At 45.3% G+C, this 16,905-nt stretch overlaps 1 protein-coding gene across 4 annotated transcripts in view; it reads right to left on the bottom strand.

Annotated features, from left to right (window-relative positions):
- Positions 1 to 16,905, bottom strand: part of CAPN13 (calpain 13) — a 57,166-nt gene that overhangs the window by 28,437 nt on the left and 11,824 nt on the right. For all 4 annotated transcript variants that reach the window (XM_063152617.1, XM_063152615.1, XM_063152618.1 and 1 more), the window contains exons 4-7: positions 8,555 to 8,624; positions 7,140 to 7,258; positions 3,431 to 3,564; positions 1,375 to 1,549 (exon numbers count right to left, since the gene is read on the bottom strand). In XM_063152617.1, coding sequence (XP_063008687.1) covers positions 1,375 to 1,549; positions 3,431 to 3,564; positions 7,140 to 7,258; positions 8,555 to 8,624 — 498 coding nt within the window. The remainder of the gene's footprint in view (positions 1 to 1,374; positions 1,550 to 3,430; positions 3,565 to 7,139; positions 7,259 to 8,554; positions 8,625 to 16,905) is intronic.

Genomic DNA, 16,905 nt, shown 5'->3' with positions numbered 1-16,905 from the left:
GGCCGTTCCCACTGCACCTGAGATGAGAGAACAGTCCTTGGCTTGCTTGCAGCAGCCAAGCCTCCTGTCCTGAGGAGGCAGGCACCCCAAGAGCAGTGTCACACATTCACTGCCACATGCCACATGCTGTAGGGGAAGCCTTGGAGATGTTTTATCAAAGGTACTTGCTGAATATCACAAAGCCCTTTGCTGTCACAGACATCTTTTATGAAAAATCCTTTCTTTGGGATTTTTCCTCCTGAGAAGCTGAGAGGCCTCAGGAACAAAATGTAAACATTGATTATCTGCTGCTGTGGAATGCAACAGGTAGATCTTTGACTAGCCCATCTTAGATGTTTATAATTAATGGCCAATCACAGCTCAGCTGGCTCGGACAGAGAGTCCAAGCCACAAACCTCTGTTATCATTCCTTCCTATTCTATTCTTAGCTAGCCTTCTGAAGAAATCCTTTCTTCTATTCTCTTAGTATAGTTTTAATATAATATATATAATAAAATAATAAATCAGCCTTCTGAAACATGGAGTCAGATCCTCATCTCTTCCCTCAACCTGAGACCCCTGTGAACATGGTCACACTTTGCAACTGCCCAGCATCAATACCAGTAAGGCTGCAAGCCACAATGAGAGAACTACATCTATCACAGACATCTTTTATGAAAAATCCTTTTTTTAGGATTTTTCCTCCTGAGAAGCTGAGAGGGCTTAGGAACAAACTGTAAACATTGATTCTCCGCTGCTGTGGAATGCAACAGGTGGATCTGTGATTGGTCTCATGTGGTTGTTTCTAATTAATGACCAATCACAGTCAGTGGGCTCTGACTCTCTGTCCAAGACACAAGCCTTTGTTGTTTTTTTTTTCTATTCTTTGCTAGCCTTCTGATGAAATCTGTTCTTCTATTCTTTTAGTATAGTTTTAATATAATATATATGATAAAATAATAAATCAAGCCCTCTGAAACATGGAGTCAGATCCTCATCTCTTCCCTCATCCCAAGACCCCTGTGAACACGGTCACATTGCATCCTTTCACAGAAGAGAGAGAGGCGTGTCTTGGCCTTGCCAGAGCTGATCACAAAGTTAGGAGGCCAAAATCAGTCCTGCTGGAAGAGGACACCACTGTACTGCAGTGGAATTAGCCAGGAGAGAAGCTGCAACCCCCTCTGGAACAGAGCAATCCAGCCACCTCTGCCCAAATGCCTTTACAGCCCTTACCAAATAATCTTATCTGCTTTCTGCTGCCAGGATCCCTTGGGGCATCCATAAACTGTAACTATTTTACAGAGTGGTGATGGGTTTCCCTTTCCCCTGCCAAGAGCAGCCTTTGTGCAAAGCCAGTGGACCCAGAGAGTGAGTGTGACCAGCCCTGCGACTCACCTGGCCCGAGGTGCTGCAGCCCATGAGACACCGAGACCTGTCAGCTGCTCTCAGGATCTCCTCCAGATCAGAAGGTGGCTCCTTCAATGAAAACTGCACCTGGACTCCACCTGTGAGGTCTACTAAAGCATCTGAGAGGTAGCCTCCATTCAGGTTCTGGTAGGAGCCCTGCAGCCTATGGAAAAAAAATTTAAATAGATTAAAAAAAAAAAAAAAAGAGAGGGGGGGGGGAAAGAGAGAGAAGTTAATTAGTCCTTACATTGTTTTCATAAACAATACACAGTGCTTGCTTTAAAAATGAAGGTGTGCATCGAGGTGGTGAGCACAGGGGAGCTGGGTTGGGCAGACACTGTGGCCAGGTAATGAAAGGCAACGTGACTGAAATACTTGGCCAGGCACAACACACGTCCTGTGGAAGGAAGGAAGGAGACAAAGGGGGAGCTGTTTCTGTGCCTTCATCCCCGTCTGAGGCAGCTGTCCAGAGCCATTCACAGACAGCGCAAAATAATAATAAGGTGCATCTCAGGCCAACACAGGCATTTCTGGGAGATGAGCTGCATCTCATCTTGAAGCATGCAGTTTCTTTTCTCTGAACAGGAAGGGAGCCAAGGCTGACTAGTTCAAATGGATGTTTCAGGTCAAATGGAGCTGAACTGTTAGTTTCTACATCCTACTTATACAGGGCTCTTCACAAAAATGGCCAGTATTCCTTTTGCAAATGAGAAAAAGGAGAAGAGAGGTGAAGGTATTTACCCATGCTTCCAGGGCAAGGCAGAAATGAGCTCTCAGCACTGTTCCTAGTTCACTCTGCTAGAGCACAATAATAGGATAATAATTTAATATTGCCAGCACAGTCCTTGTTGTTTTTATCGTGTGGTTTTTATTGAGACAGCAAATAAGCTGGAACATGCTGTACTTAGAGCAGGTAGAGCATGCTGTTAAACCCCTCCATACACACTGTATTTAATGAATGTAATCAAATGAAGTCTGCAGCTAATTGTATTTTGAAGAGTTGTCCTTGTCCTACACTGATGAAAAGAATTTGTCTTGGGCGTTGGGGAATAACTTCTCCAATGGGAATCTCATAAACAGCATTGCTTGCAACTTTAATTTAATAGAGGTTTGGTATGCATTGTAATTAAAATCTTATGCAGCAAATTGATACTGAATCCTGAGTCAACTTTTCTGAGATATCTCAGGGCAAAATGCATCCCCTTCCTGAGTTGCTCTCATGCTGCTTTAACATTTGCTTTTTCCTGGCCAAATCTGCCAAAATTATTATCTCTTTTCCTCATCTCCTCTTCGCTGCAGTGCAAATGCCACACCAGCCTCAGGTACCAAGTTCCAGCCCTTCATACCACCCCTAACACAGGACTTTTTCTTCAGCATTTTTAATAATGAGAAGTGGGCAAATGCTAAGGGACCACAATCCGATCCATTCTCTCTCCAGAGGATTTTAAAAAATTGTTATCTCTTTATTAGGCATTATTTACCTTGCATACTCTGGGGAGCTCAGCTTAGAGTCAGAGCTCTCTGAGCAGTGAGAGCTGATCAGAGAGTCCCAGGAGTGTGTGTGTTGTGCCTGGGCATGTTCTTCAGTCCTGCTTCCTCTCATTGCCTGCTCCAAATACCCACATGATCTCTGATTGGTGTCTGTAAACACAGGTAATCTGTGCTTGGACTCTGCAGACCCAAACAGAGGACAACACAGAAAGGAAAACAGAGACAAAGGAGTTTCCCTGAAAACAGGAGGACACTCCAGGCCCTTTTGTGTCACCATTGCCCTGCTCATTTTGCTTCTCAGGCATTAACATCCCAGATTTAGGGGCAGATTTAGGGCTGGCTGCCTTTAGGGCTGGGTAGAGTTAGGTCTAACCCAAGGCCAACATCTCCTGTTTATGTTGTCCCCATGTTTGCTGCAGCCAACACAAGCACAGCACCACAGAGGCATCTGTCAGCCTCAACTCCTTCCTGTGTGCTTTGCACAAGGCAGAGGGTGAAACCACCCCCAGAAAGCATTCAGCACTTGGTAGAAGAACAGACCAGGTGTATTTACTTGGCATATGCTTTTTCCAGCAAGGATGGCCAGAATTCATTTGAAGTTCGGGGGTGTACAGACAGGTATCTTCCATTTAGGAATGGCAGCCGGTCATCTATCACTACATCCACCCATTCTCCATACTGCCAGAACTGGAAATAAATAAAATAAAAAATATATTTTAAAAAGAGAGGGAAAAAATAAAATAATGAGCCTCTTTTAAGCACTAATGCCCATGGAAAGAAAAATCCTCCTGAACTAGCACAGGAATTAATCTAAAGCAACATGGATACATGCAAGTTCTGTCCTGAACTCCTCAGGCTAATGGTCCCCATTGTTAAACAAGCCACCAGCTGGCTAGATTTCCCAGTGGCAGGGAAAGTCCTTGGGGAGTGTAACTGGTCCTGCAATCAGTGGGAGGAGAGATGCAACAGGGGAGTATGCAAATATTCTTGGGCAATAGCTCAAGGAGATAAAGAATGATCAGCAGGTGGATTCCACGAGCCTCACTCCTCAGCCACACTTGGATATTTCCCCACAGTGCAGCTCTTGGCCAGAGAGGTTTTGTCAAGATCCAGCCTCTAAATTTCCTTTCCTCTGTGTTTCAATTAAGACTCTGACACGCTGTCATGGATGGAGACAGTGTAGTGACTAAAGACTGCTTTGAGGTGTTATCCATCTCCTTGATGGATGAGAAGGACACAGGCAGTCTCTCCAGCATGTGGACAGAGCAGGTGTTTCTCCAGCTGATGAAACTTTTCAAGGGAAAAGACAGGAATAAAGATCTGGGGGGATGAACTAAAGGAGCCATTTCCAGAGTCATTAGCAGATTAATGTAGCTTAGCATGATTTGAAATCATAAGAGGCCAAGCTCTTATTTGCAGTAATGCTAAGGACTCTAGTGGAAGTATGCCAGCAACAGATTTAGTCTAGCATGATTTTATTTCAACAGCTCCGGTCAATGAAAAACCCCAGAATGAGCTGTTCTGCTAGAAAAGCACCAGACTAGATCTGCCCAGCAGCAAAGCAGCTTACAGACTGCTCAGCTGAAAGCAGGTCTGATCCTGCCCACATTTCTGCCTCACCCAGGCCTCTCCCTTCCTGCACCAGTGGTGGCAGGAGGGTTGGAACCACCTAAATTGGGTTGGAACCCCTAACTTGGGTTGGAACCTCTACCTTGAGCTCCAGGAGATATTTGGGGTTTCTGCTTGATTTTGGCTCAAGGAAAAGCCTTCCACTGACTGTCCTCTGCCCGGAGGAGAGACAGGCAAAAGGAATGTCCAAAAGGAAATGTCCTTTCAGTCACCTCAGGAGCCCTTCTGCCAACATCTAGGAGCAGGTCTGTGTGAAGAGGTGTGACATCCAGCCACACCTCCCCGTGTGCAATCACAACAGGTAAACAAGGAGAACGTGCAGGACTTGCTGTGGGATTAATGCAGTCCAAACCTACTGAGGGATATTTTTCCAAAAGTCAAGTTCTTTGGCCATGTTTGGTAGGGAGGTCAAGCTTGGAGGCTGTCTGAATGCAGCAGCGTATTTTTCTTCAGCTGCTTTGTCCTGATTGTCACAACAGACCTTCAGGTGGTCTCATCTGAGCTCACAAGGACAGGAAAAGCCACAGAAGGAAGAAGAAATCTCATGGGAAATCCTAGAGTGCTCTGGAAGTACAAGAATGGTGCAGGAGAAGCCATTCTCCTGCTTTCAGAGGATGTGGCTTGAGACCGGCTTAATGAAATTTCTTTATATCCCTTTATGGGATTTAAGTACTGCAGCTGTGAATGTGGTAGTAAATAAAACCAAGAATTGCTATTTAGGCAGGATGCAAAGAGGGAAGTTCTTTCCCTTTGCATTTAGAATAAGCCTTTTAAATCAGGACTTTATTTTCCTTAAGAGAAGAAAAAGAAATGGACCGTCTCAAGATGACAATAACACATCTAGGGTTCTGATGGTCAAAGGGGGAATGCTGTGTGGTTATTTTGCCTCCTTTTCTCCTTCCTGGACAGGCATCTTAGAAAAATCCAGTTCTGAAATTGAGTAAGGAGAAAATCACATGTCTATCAACTAACACCAACCTTTTGTATGGTGTTAAAAAGCACTTTTTGGATGCTTCTTGAAACTGAGATCTTGACCATTTTTGGTCTTTAAAGATTTCATCAGTTTTTTCCTGTAGAGCAGGGACATTAACACCCAGGGCAGATCCCTCCAGCTGTGAGAAAGGGATTCCTATGCAAACATGGGACTAACTTAATCCCTGGGGAAATAACATCACTGTAATTATTCCCTAGATAAAAACATTGCCCATCTTAACTACAGCTGATGAAGTGCTGAACATCCTTGACTCTTGCAGCTGAACAGCTCCTGCTGTACAGGAACACTGGAGCAGCCCCTTGTACTCCTGAGAGGCAAGATGCTCCACTTCCAAAATGGTGAAGAAAAAAGTTATAAGCTAAAATTATTCTATTAGCATATGATATGCCTTGTTTGTGATTCCTCACTGAACTGAGGACTGGTTGCTTAGCCTGTGGATGGCAATAAAATATCTTTGATGGAATAATTGAAAGGCATTGCAGAGAAGCATTTCCATTCAGAGGAGCTTTCTCAGGGGTTTATTGCTCAAGGAAAGCCAGAAACAGTTGCATTGATTTGCAGATGAGATGACAGGGAAAACATTTTCAAATACTGTAAGGTATTTATACTGCTTAAGATTTAAGGATTGCGCCTAACTAATCTTTTCAAAGCTCCCATGAAAGACAATCTAGCTTGCATCCTTTTAATGTGTTTTAAGCAGACTGGGGTCCCTTCAGCTGGTTTATCTCACACAGTGTGGCAGTGTGTGTGCTGGAAATGGGCCAAGATAGAAACATCTGGTATTTTAAGGAGCAAAGGAACAGAGCAAAAATTAGGCTGTCCACAAGATAATCCTCCTGGTGCTGCTCCACAAGAGCCTAGGAGGTCAAACAAGTCCCACTGCCAGAACTCTCTGGTACTGAACTGCATAAAACAAGAGATATTTGTGAAGTAAGGGGGATGAGGGATGGCTGAGTTTATCCAGATTTTCTCCACATCCAGTTTAGCTTCTGGAGTTTAATGGTGCTGCAAGCTCTTCTAATCCCACCAGATATTTGTTTGACTCAGACACAAGCAAGCAGAGCCTGCCAGTTGCTACCCGCGTCACCCTCCTGGGAGATTCAGACAATTTCAGGAGTTGGTAGAAAGTGGGATTTACTAAAAAGCCTTGTTCCTCTCTCTGAAACAAATCTCTTTTCAAAATATCAAAAGCCTGTTCCTCTGCTCTGTCTCCAAGGATTTGTAATTTCCAGCCGTTTCAATGAGCTAAAAGGGCAAGGTGAAGTGGGGAAACAGAAAACGAGCCCAAAGAGACAGTGCAGGTGAGATGACAGCCATAACACACTGCCCAAATCAAAGCAGCCACCAGAATGCCATCTAAAACATATATGTACACAAATCTATCTGAACAGCTGGTACCGCTGCCTTTGCAGTCATAACTTTCAGAAAAGGGCATCAAATTCCCTGAAGTGCAATTGTACCACCTGGAGCACGAGGAATCGTTAAAAAATTCAGGATTTTCTGCAAAGTTCCGAACTGGGAGTCAGCATTGAAGAACCAAAGCATTCAAGGGTGTTGGGATGTGGAGCTGCAGCTTGGAGCCCTTTGCAATCCAACCCAGCCAAGCTCAAATGGTACCAATAGCACAGGGAATACATACCCGGAAATGGAAAATCCCAGCATAATCCTCCTGGAATCCTTGGTCCTTGGGCAAAACATTTTCCAAAAATTGTTTTCGCAGCGTCAGGGAGCCCAGGGCAGCCAGCATCCAGCAGTCACCTCAGGGGAGGGAATAATCCAGTGCATCCAGTCAATCACTTGCTGTTCTGGATCACAGCTGACTCTTTAGAAAGGGAATGGGCTGCAACATCTAAGAGCCACTTTGCTAAAAGTAACCAACATTCTTCTGTCTGCTTTCCCCCCTCCAAAATGGTGAAGCACAGTCCAGAATTCACCAGCAATGTCCACTGGGAGCCCTGCTGTGACCAGCCACCCTTTTCTACTTTCAGGCTGCTCTTGTCTTTTGCAGTCATGTTGAGACTTGCAGCCCAGAACTATTGTATTTGTTGGGAAATGCCCCAACAAAGGCAGGAATGATGCATCTGACTCCATGTTCTCAGAAGGCTAATTTATTATTTTATGATACTATATTATATTAATGAATATTATACTATACTAAAGAATACAGAAAGGATACTTACAGAAGGCTAAAAAGATAATAATGAAAATTAGTGACTCTTTCCAGAGTCCCAACACAGCTTGGCCCCAATCGGCCAATGAGTGAAAACAACTCACAGCAGAATCCAATGAAACAATCACCTGTGGGTAAACAATCTCCAAGCACATTCCAAAGGAACAAAACATAGGAGAAGCAAATGAGATAAGAATTGTTTTCCTTTTCTCTGAAGCTTCTCAGCTTCCCAGGAGAAAAATCCTGGACAAAGAAATTTTTCCAGATAATGTAAATGCCACACAGAACACTCTTTAGGAAACCTTCAGACTTCTCAGTGGAGTGAGAAATGGGAAAGCATTTCTTACTCCATGGGAGCAGAGCTGCTCCAAAAGACAAACATGGTCAAGGAGCACAAGATGGAACTGACACAGGGTGCAGATACCTACTCTGATATTGGGTAAGTATTGCAGGAGTTGAACAGAAATATCCACAGGAAGAAAACACTGGCAGACAAATGAAGATTTTAGAAAGGAAAGAAAATTCAGCCCTACAGAAGTCAGAGCTGTGCCTGTTTATCTACTCACACTCAACTGTGTTTGACCTTTCTTCCTGAAGCATCTGCCTGATCTCAGTTGGATCTCCATTTCTAAGCTTGGCCTTACACAGACAGAAGGCAGATGCCAGACAAGAGTGACAAAGATTTGAGCTGCTGCATTTGGGAATCCTGTTAAATATCTGCAATCAGTTGTCTGTGGACTTGTGCCAGTCTAGATTGACCTGCACTGATTGTTAACTGCAGCTGCCATGGTCCACATCTTCCCACTGAGCACTTGGAACATGGTAAAGCAGTCACAGGTTATTGCTTTGTGCAGATCTCCTCCAAATCAAGAATATCACCTTACCTATTTCTCCTTGCATGATGTCAAATCTGCTAACTCCATCCGTGATCAGATGAGGATTTCTCTGAAGTTCCTGGAGGAAAGAAAATGCAAAGAGCAGCATGAGTACCCAGCCTTTGCCAGCAGTGTGTTCCTACCCTTGCCTACCTTTTCCAGGTCTGAAAACTGCTTTTCTTGAGCCCTGATGTTTTGCTGCCTGCCACCAACAAAACCAGAGGAGATACTCAGCCGTCTCTTTTTTAACCTGCTCAGATATTCCTAGGGATGGGGACCTGGGGGTGGGTGCTCCCTGAGTTTTCATTTGGGTTTTTCTGATGCTGCTGACACCTTTCAGAGAGAGCTCTGAGCTTGGCAGTGAAATCATGCAGTTTGCTGGGGCACAGCAGGGCACAGACACACAGGTCTCCAAGCAAAGAGGAACAGGATCTATACTTCAGCTCAGCAGTGGGTCTGGGAGCATTTTACACTCTAAGCCTTTTGTGTTTCCATTCAGGTCTAATACAGGTCAGCCTGGGCTGCTTTTCTTCACTCTGGTGAGGGAGATATAGAAAGAGAGCTTAATCTCTGTCTGCAAAATCCCATAGGCCTGGCTGACATTTTTGATTCAGGGAGAATTTTCCTTGAGAGTCTTGCTTGGGCAGTGAAGGGGGAAGCACTTCAGAGCTTGGCTTTGCACACAGAAATGTGAACCATTCTCCCAGCTGTGCCTGCTGTTGGCCTGGGATATCTGAGTGCTCAGGAAGGAGCAGCCTCACCATCCCCCATGAAGAGCCCTTGGCACTCTCTACCGTGGTAAGGCTCTGTTTTGAAAGAGCAGTCAGCCTGAAATAGGCAAGTCATCACACATGTAAGAAAACAAAGAGATAAAAGGAAGGAAAAAAGTCCTGGTTAAAAAAAAAATAAATACAGCAGCCCTTCCCTGAACAGGCCCTGGCATTCCTTCCTCCCAGCTGGTCTGACATGCTGCACAAAAATAAGACCAGCTCACAATGTGACTCATGACTTACACAGTTGTGTGAGCTCAGCATTAGCAAATGCTGTCAGCTTTCTGAAATGGCTCCACAGTGATCAAACCCCTCTAAAACACTTCCCTGTCAGGAAAAGATGCAATGCAACGTCACTGCTCCAGGCTGGTGGGCATATCATGCTCCCAGAGCACTGCTGACATGAGGGAAGGCAGCCTCAGCAGGCAAATTCCTGGAGAGATGTTCTCCTACAGCCATCCCCAGCTATCCCAGGACTTTGGGGATTTGCAGCAAGAGATTTACCCATGGCATGGGAGCAGGCCTAAGACATGTGGCCACCAGCAGCAGTGGTTGCCCATTGCTTAAGGAAGAAGCAGCATTGAGCCCTTCTCCCTTCTGCTCTACATCCATCCCAGCCTTATCTTTTCCCTACCTCCCTTTCCCACCTGGGTGAACTCAAAACTTTCCACAAACAGGAAAGTTTAAACTGCATGGCAAGGCTTTGAACTTGCCAATGCTTTTGTGTGTGAGGCTGACTTGCTAGTAGTCATCCCAGAAAAACAACAGCATAAAAGAATGGCTGTTTTTGTTTCCCCCATCATTTCTGAGGGCTTTGAAGACTGACTTGCCAGAAGCAAGGTGGCTGGTCTAAAGCTGCCACAGGGGTAAGCACCATCCAGGAGCATGAGCCTGAAACTGATGGGAAGGCAGCTGTGTCTTTATGGGACCCCCAAGGAAAAGGCTGATGCTGTGCTCTGTGCCAGGATGCTAAAGCTCAGAATTGCTCTGTGGATCCTGCTAGCCTCTTGTTGGGACTGGCTCAAAAGGCAGCCCATTAGATGCCTCACCAAATATTCTATTGCCCACCAAGGTGTTGGACTCCCCTGTGAGCAAACGGGGATGAGCTGAGTCATTAAGCAGCTTCCTTGCTGAGAGAAACTGGCAATTTAGTCTAAAACCAGAAAAGACATCATCTGAAGTCAGACTGTGCACACAGACATCTCTGTGGCTGGCAGAGGGAACTCTCCAGTGCTGCATTCCCCACAGCACATGAAGCTCTGCTTCCAGGAGTTTGCACTCCCCACAGGCTCCAGGGCAATCACTGAGACACAACAGAGTGTGCTGTTTCCACCAGCCAGGGGAAGGGGCTGCTCAGCAGCTGTCTGGACCCACAGAGGGCTTTGACAGAGCACAGAGAGGCCATAATGGTGATGGATGTGCTCCGAAATCTGCACCTTTTCAACTGGGAGGAAAGGAAGTCTTCAATTAGCTCCTCTTCCTTCAAAGGCAAGAATACAGCAGTCATAAAACACCATATTGTCCATTATTGCAAAATACAGCTGAACACATAGTTACCACTACACAAAATGTGCAAGCCTCACTATTTCCTACTGCTCAAATTGCATGACAAAGAGAGGAACCACAGGTTTAACTACATGTCTGTCCATAAGCAGTGCCCCGTTTCACAGAGAAATGATGAGGCTTTGTGGCATTTTCACTGAGACTTTTCATTTTTGGCTGGAAGGGGGAAGAAGAGGGAGCTCAGGGAGCCACGTGTCTCTTCTCAGAGTATCCATGAGCCCAGCAGTGAAGGCAACCATATGGGCTGCAAGGCAAGCACTCTGCCTGAACTCATCCCCCCAGGACAAAGCTCTCATCACTGGCTTTCCCTGGACCACTGAAGGCTTCATTATGTATTCAAAAAGAAAGAGAAGTTCAAGTTCAAGCCAGTTCATCCTCTAGAGCATGGTCTGTTCATCTAAAGGGCAAGATAGAGAATTAATCTGAGGTGGAAAGAAAGTATCCTGTACATGCATTTAGCTCTAAAGCTCTTTTTATAATTGCTTGAAATTTTTAGGGAAGAACAAGTCCCCAGAAGGAGCTGGAGGTGTGTAGTGTAGATGTAGACCACAGGCAGACATGCAAAGGACACAGTAAAATTGTTCTGTAAAAAATGGGAAGCCTGAGGTGGGATTTCCTGGGCAGTCTGGCTGCAGGCTGCTCTGGCTGAGTGCTAGCCACTTTCCCCCACATTTCTCTTCTAGCCCAGCATGATCCTGAGTGCAGGCACAAGGCCACTGAGGGTTAAGAGGCTGGAGCTGTTTGCAGAGTCACCTCCTGGTCATCCCAACTTAACCCTAAAATAAAATCCCAGCCCTGTTTCTGTTCCTGTCACAGATCTTTCCCTTCAGCCACACTCTTGTTGCTCCTCCCTGCTGCAGCTCCACCATCCTTACACATCCCTGCCATCATGAGTAATGGTGCTCCCTGTTCAACACACACAAATTATGACAAATAAAAAGGCTGCTATTTATTGAAAGCCAAACTGTTCTCAGCTGGACAAATGTTAATTCAGCAGCACTGCTGTGCCTGTAATAGTGTTGCTGTGGATTAAGAAATAAACACTGTACCACAGTTCCCTGGGCTGAGAAGGGGTCAGTCACACCACTGCCATATATCCCATAACCACAGGAAACCTCCACAGAAATAAGACACTTTGGATAAGGAGGGGAGGCAGAAAAAAGGACAAAGTTAGTGGGGGGTCTGGAGCACAAGGCTTATGAGAAGCAGATGAGGGAGCTGGGGTTTTTTAGCCTGAAGAAAAGAAGGCTCCACATCTGCCTGAAAGGAGGTGGTAGCTAGGCTACAGAGTCTCTTCTCCCAGGTAAAAAGTGATAGAACAAGATGAGATGGCCCAGATTGTGCCAGGGCAGGTTTATGATGGATATTAGGAAAAATTCATTCACTGAAAGGGTGGCCAAGCATTGGAACTGGCTGCTCACAGTCACCTCCCCTGGAGGTATTTAAAAGACATGTAGATGGCTTGGCAGTGCTGGATAATGGTTGAACTCCCTGATTTAAAGGTCTTTTCCAACCCACACAATAGAAGCTGTGCTGGGCCACACCAGAGATCTGACATGCAGTGACTTGTCTCCGACAGATTGGAGAGGGAGAGGATAACTGAGCAAGCCAAAATTAATAGGAAAAATCAGACTACTCTCAAGGGGTCTGCTTGTACCGACAGAACTCAATTCCCTGCTTTACAGCAGAATAGCTCAATTCTTAATTGGCTGATTTCAATACAAATGCATTTGTTGCTTATAAAAGCAGCCATGCTCTGCTCCAGCTCTCTTTTGCATCGGAAGAATGAGCTCACCAGACTCCACACAGGCGTGGAGCCCACAAACGTCACAGCCAAGTCCTGCTGGAGGATGGACTGATGTCAACAACCAGACAAAAAACAGAAACCAGCTCGGGTTTTACCTGAAACCTGTTTGCTTTGTGTGGTTCATTGCTAAAATAAAGGAGGCAAAGACAAAGGAGGCGAACAAGGGAAGCAGTCCTGGGTACCTGGAGCCTTTGAGTTTCCTTGGAGGTCTTGGAAGCTCCCCCTGGGATTATACAGCAAAAGCTGGAAGTACCATGGTGTTACCAACTACCCTCCAGCCAACACAGCCACGTGGTCCTGCCTGAGACACCCCAGCCTGGGAAGGGAATCAGGGCAGTGAGCAACCATCACAGCAGCGCTGCTTTCCAACCTACCCAGGATGCACAAACTCCCCATCACCACCTGCTCTCCCCAAAGATCAATGGAGTCGGGAAATACGATGCAAACAAACATTTCCCACCTTGCAGAAGGACAGATGTCATGGCTGGTGATGCAGAGCAGCTTCCCCAGCCCTCAGGGTTGAACTCCAAGTGGAGGTCAGGTGCAATCAGCTGAGTAGGCAGGGCCGAGGCAGTGCAGCCTGGGGATGCTGCTCCTGTTCAATCATCCTGATTGCACACGCACACTCAGAGGAACAGGGTGGACTGATTTTGATTTTCATCACGGAGAAACACTGAACAGGATCCAAGAGCCTCCTGGGAAGGGCTGGAGCTGTGAGCTCCAGCACAAGCAGCTGGTGAGCAGCTTTGGCTCCTGCCAGGGACTGCTGGCCCCAAAGGGACAGACCTGCAGGACACCACTGTCCCTCGCTGCCACACATTCCTGACTTCCCTCATTAAAACCTCTCGTGTAACAACTTTCATTTCTTTTTCCTCTTCTTTTTGTTTTTGCCAGGTTTTTCTTTATTTTCCCTCTCTTCTATTAGAGACAAGTTTTTGGTTTTACTTCAAATTGTTGTCTAAATTCTTGCCTGAATGAAATCTGTTTTTTAGTCCCCTCCAGCTACAGACAGGCCAAGGCTGATCCAGTAGGAAATCCAGCTCAGTTTATCCATCCAGAAAGATGCTAACTTCAAAAAATTTTTTAAAAGGTCCATTTTTAAAAGTCAGTTGCTGGATTCAAAATTCCTTAATGCTGATGCTAATTCTTGGAAATTTCTGGGAAATAAATAACAGGCCAAGGAACAAATAATCACCAAAAGCTATGCAGGATAACAATAGATACTCTGCTCCTGAAAGGTGGTTATGTTTTCTTTGGGAAGGGACAGAGGAAAGGAATTAAAAACATGAGCAAACCCTTTTACAAAGTGATTGATTCAAATAATGGATTATTTTCCCAGAGAACAAGCATTGGCTCCATGAGTATAATTTTCTCCAATGTTTTTTAGGTGCTGAGTGCAGTAGCACAGGGCTCTGCTATGAGAACAAGGTGAATCCCTTGCCTGAGTTCACACTGCCTCTTTCTGCACCTTCCATCCAAGGAATCTTTTGGACACTACCTTTCTCATCCCCTTGATGCCTTGTGAAGGCTGACCTAGAACAAAGGCTAGATGGAGTTAAAGAATAAAGCAGGGATTTATTAAAAGGCCTCAATGGATCCACCTTGGGCAGCACAAGAGCCCAGCCAAGGCGAACCCAAAATAGCACAAAATGGATGATGGTCACGAGGTCTCACACTTTTATAAGTTCAGGTCCATTTGCATATTTGAGTTAATTGTCCAGTTATCCCATCCTTTTTGTTTTTTCTCTTCATCCTGCCATTGTTTCTGCTCTTGGGCCTGAGATTTGGATCATTTGTCCTCGGTCCCCAGCTAGAGAAGGAATTGTTTTGTCTACCTGCTCTATGAAGAGAGCTCACCATCCTCTAATATGGAGTTCAGAACTACACACTGAAGGGGTAAAGACTCTGAAAAATATAAAAGCTAAAACCTGAGGCATCAACCTGACCCCAGATACCCGAGACAAGCACCCAAGGAGCCCACGCCCTGATGCTCTGAGCAGGCTGATGATGCAGACAAAGCCCCTGTCAGCTCTTTCAGACAGTCCTTCCACCAGGCACATCCCCACAAGTCACATCAGAGGCACTCAGGGGTTCCTCCCATGCTGATCCTCAAACTCCCACTGGCCACCTTGCAGTTTTTCTTCCAGCTGCCCCCACACACAACTGTCTGTGCTAATCAGAGGACAGATCCTCTTATGCCAGCTCCTGCCCAGCATCTCCTCATTCCACAAGGGAGCTACAGGGTCCCAGGAGACCAAGGGTGAGCAAAGCAGGAGGAGTAGTCTGCACCTTGAAGACCATTCAGAAAATCCTTCAGCAACTTCACCCTGTGCCCATTTTGGCCTTCTTTTAAGGCATAAGCACTGAGATCATGGACGATCCTTCACATTTACAATGGGCACCACACTGAGCCCTGGTGCAGCGCCAAGGCACTGGTGCACTGGTGGTAATCTCTCTCCCCTCACACACATCATATCTGAAAATATAACCAATGTTAGCAGAAGTAAAGCATTCCACATTTAGCATCACCACAATTCATGTCATCTGGACCATCCTCCTTCAATTTCCTTTTGCATCTGCACAGTACAATGCGCTATGATCAGGACAGAGAGAAATCTTTAGCCTGAACATTAATTGAATAAAAATGCATATTCTGCAACAGTTAATCATTCCATGGCTTCCTCAGTTCCAATCAATAGCTTGTGTGAAGGAAAAGCAGCAAACAATGAAAAAGAATTGTTCTGAACATTTTAAAAGGAGCATCTCAGTTTTCAAAATCTGACATAATTCTTCATGGAGAATTTCCCTTTGATTGATCTTTAGAAAAGCCTAGCTATAGAAAATTCTATATTCAGTCTAAAATAGAGCTTCTTTCCATTTCTCAAAACTGTTGGTGAGCCAAAGGAATAGTTAATTGTAAGGTCCTGCTGTATTTGCTCCCTTCAGCCTGACCTCTAGTAATGCTTGAAATACCACATGCAAAACCTCTGTTAAAGATTTCACATTTCAATGGGCATAGATTGTGGGCCTGGGGATGCAAACACAGCCTGAAGCAGTCTCCATCTGATGGGAAACTGTAACTATTGCAGAGCTGGGAAAAGTGACATTTCAAATGTCATTTTGGTGCTCCTGATCCACCTTCCCTCCCTTTTCAGGCACATGCCTATTAAACAAGATGAGTTTACAAGTCAAAAAGTTGTTTCTGACAGTCACTGCTGACTGTCACTGTCTGAAACCAAGCTGTTTTCTCTCCACTTTATACATTACCCTCAGATATGAAGACTCCAAACTCTGAGCATAATTGGCAATTCTCTTGACAATGTACAAGGTAAAATAGAAGCAGCATGTTGCTCAGCTGCTCAGTTGGATCTGGAACAAAGACAGCAGTTATAATTGCTATCTACCACTTAAATAACCAGATACTGCACGACAGTAAATGGAGGCTAAGAGATTATTAGGACTGAGATGCCAGTCACAGGTACAATTCCAGACAAATTTATTTTAATGTCAGAGGGAGCTAATGGTGGAGGCTGAGAAAAACACAGACATAGGTTAAATTGGCCATGATTTGTCAACAGGATACAACTGCACTGAGTCTCTGGGAGATGCATTCAGGTTGGAAACAGTCTCTCTTGGGGAAATTACAGGTATCTCTGGGCTGAGTTGTTTAGGTAGCTTAAACACCTGGGATCACATATCCTTAGAGTTAGCATTGCAATGGCCCAGGAATAAAGAATGTACAAACATTTCTGCATGGGTGAAAGCTGCCCAACCTGGTATCTCCTGGTACCTCCCTCTTCCTCCTGGGGGACCAACTCCCAGAGCCAGCTGGACACAGCATTGGCCTTTCAGGACTTATGAAATGCAAACACAACTTTATTTGCCTCCTGACCCCCTCACTCCACACATCTGCAGCTCTAAAAATGAATTCAGAAATACCTTCTACCCCTGCTTCATTTCTGTCAGGAAAGGGAGGCCACACTCCGATGTCACCATGACACAGCATGGCTGTTGTGGTGACATTTGAGAATTTCTGGTTGCTCTCCTCAGCCCCTTTATCTTGCATCTTGTCTGGCAAGGTGAAGCCTGCATGGTTGGGAGACATCTGCAGGTGAAAATTTTGGCCAAAAATTTTGAGGGGGAAAAAATTGGGGTCTTCTTCAGCACTGGAACCCTGAGTTTCTGTTCCAGATGACCCAGTTGAGCCAGCAGTCTCAACT

The sequence above is a fragment of the Melospiza melodia genome, chromosome 3 (assembly GCF_035770615.1).
Source record: "Melospiza melodia melodia isolate bMelMel2 chromosome 3, bMelMel2.pri, whole genome shotgun sequence".
Taxonomy (NCBI): domain Eukaryota; kingdom Metazoa; phylum Chordata; class Aves; order Passeriformes; family Passerellidae; genus Melospiza; species Melospiza melodia.
This window is presented reverse-complemented; position numbering and strand designations above follow the sequence as displayed.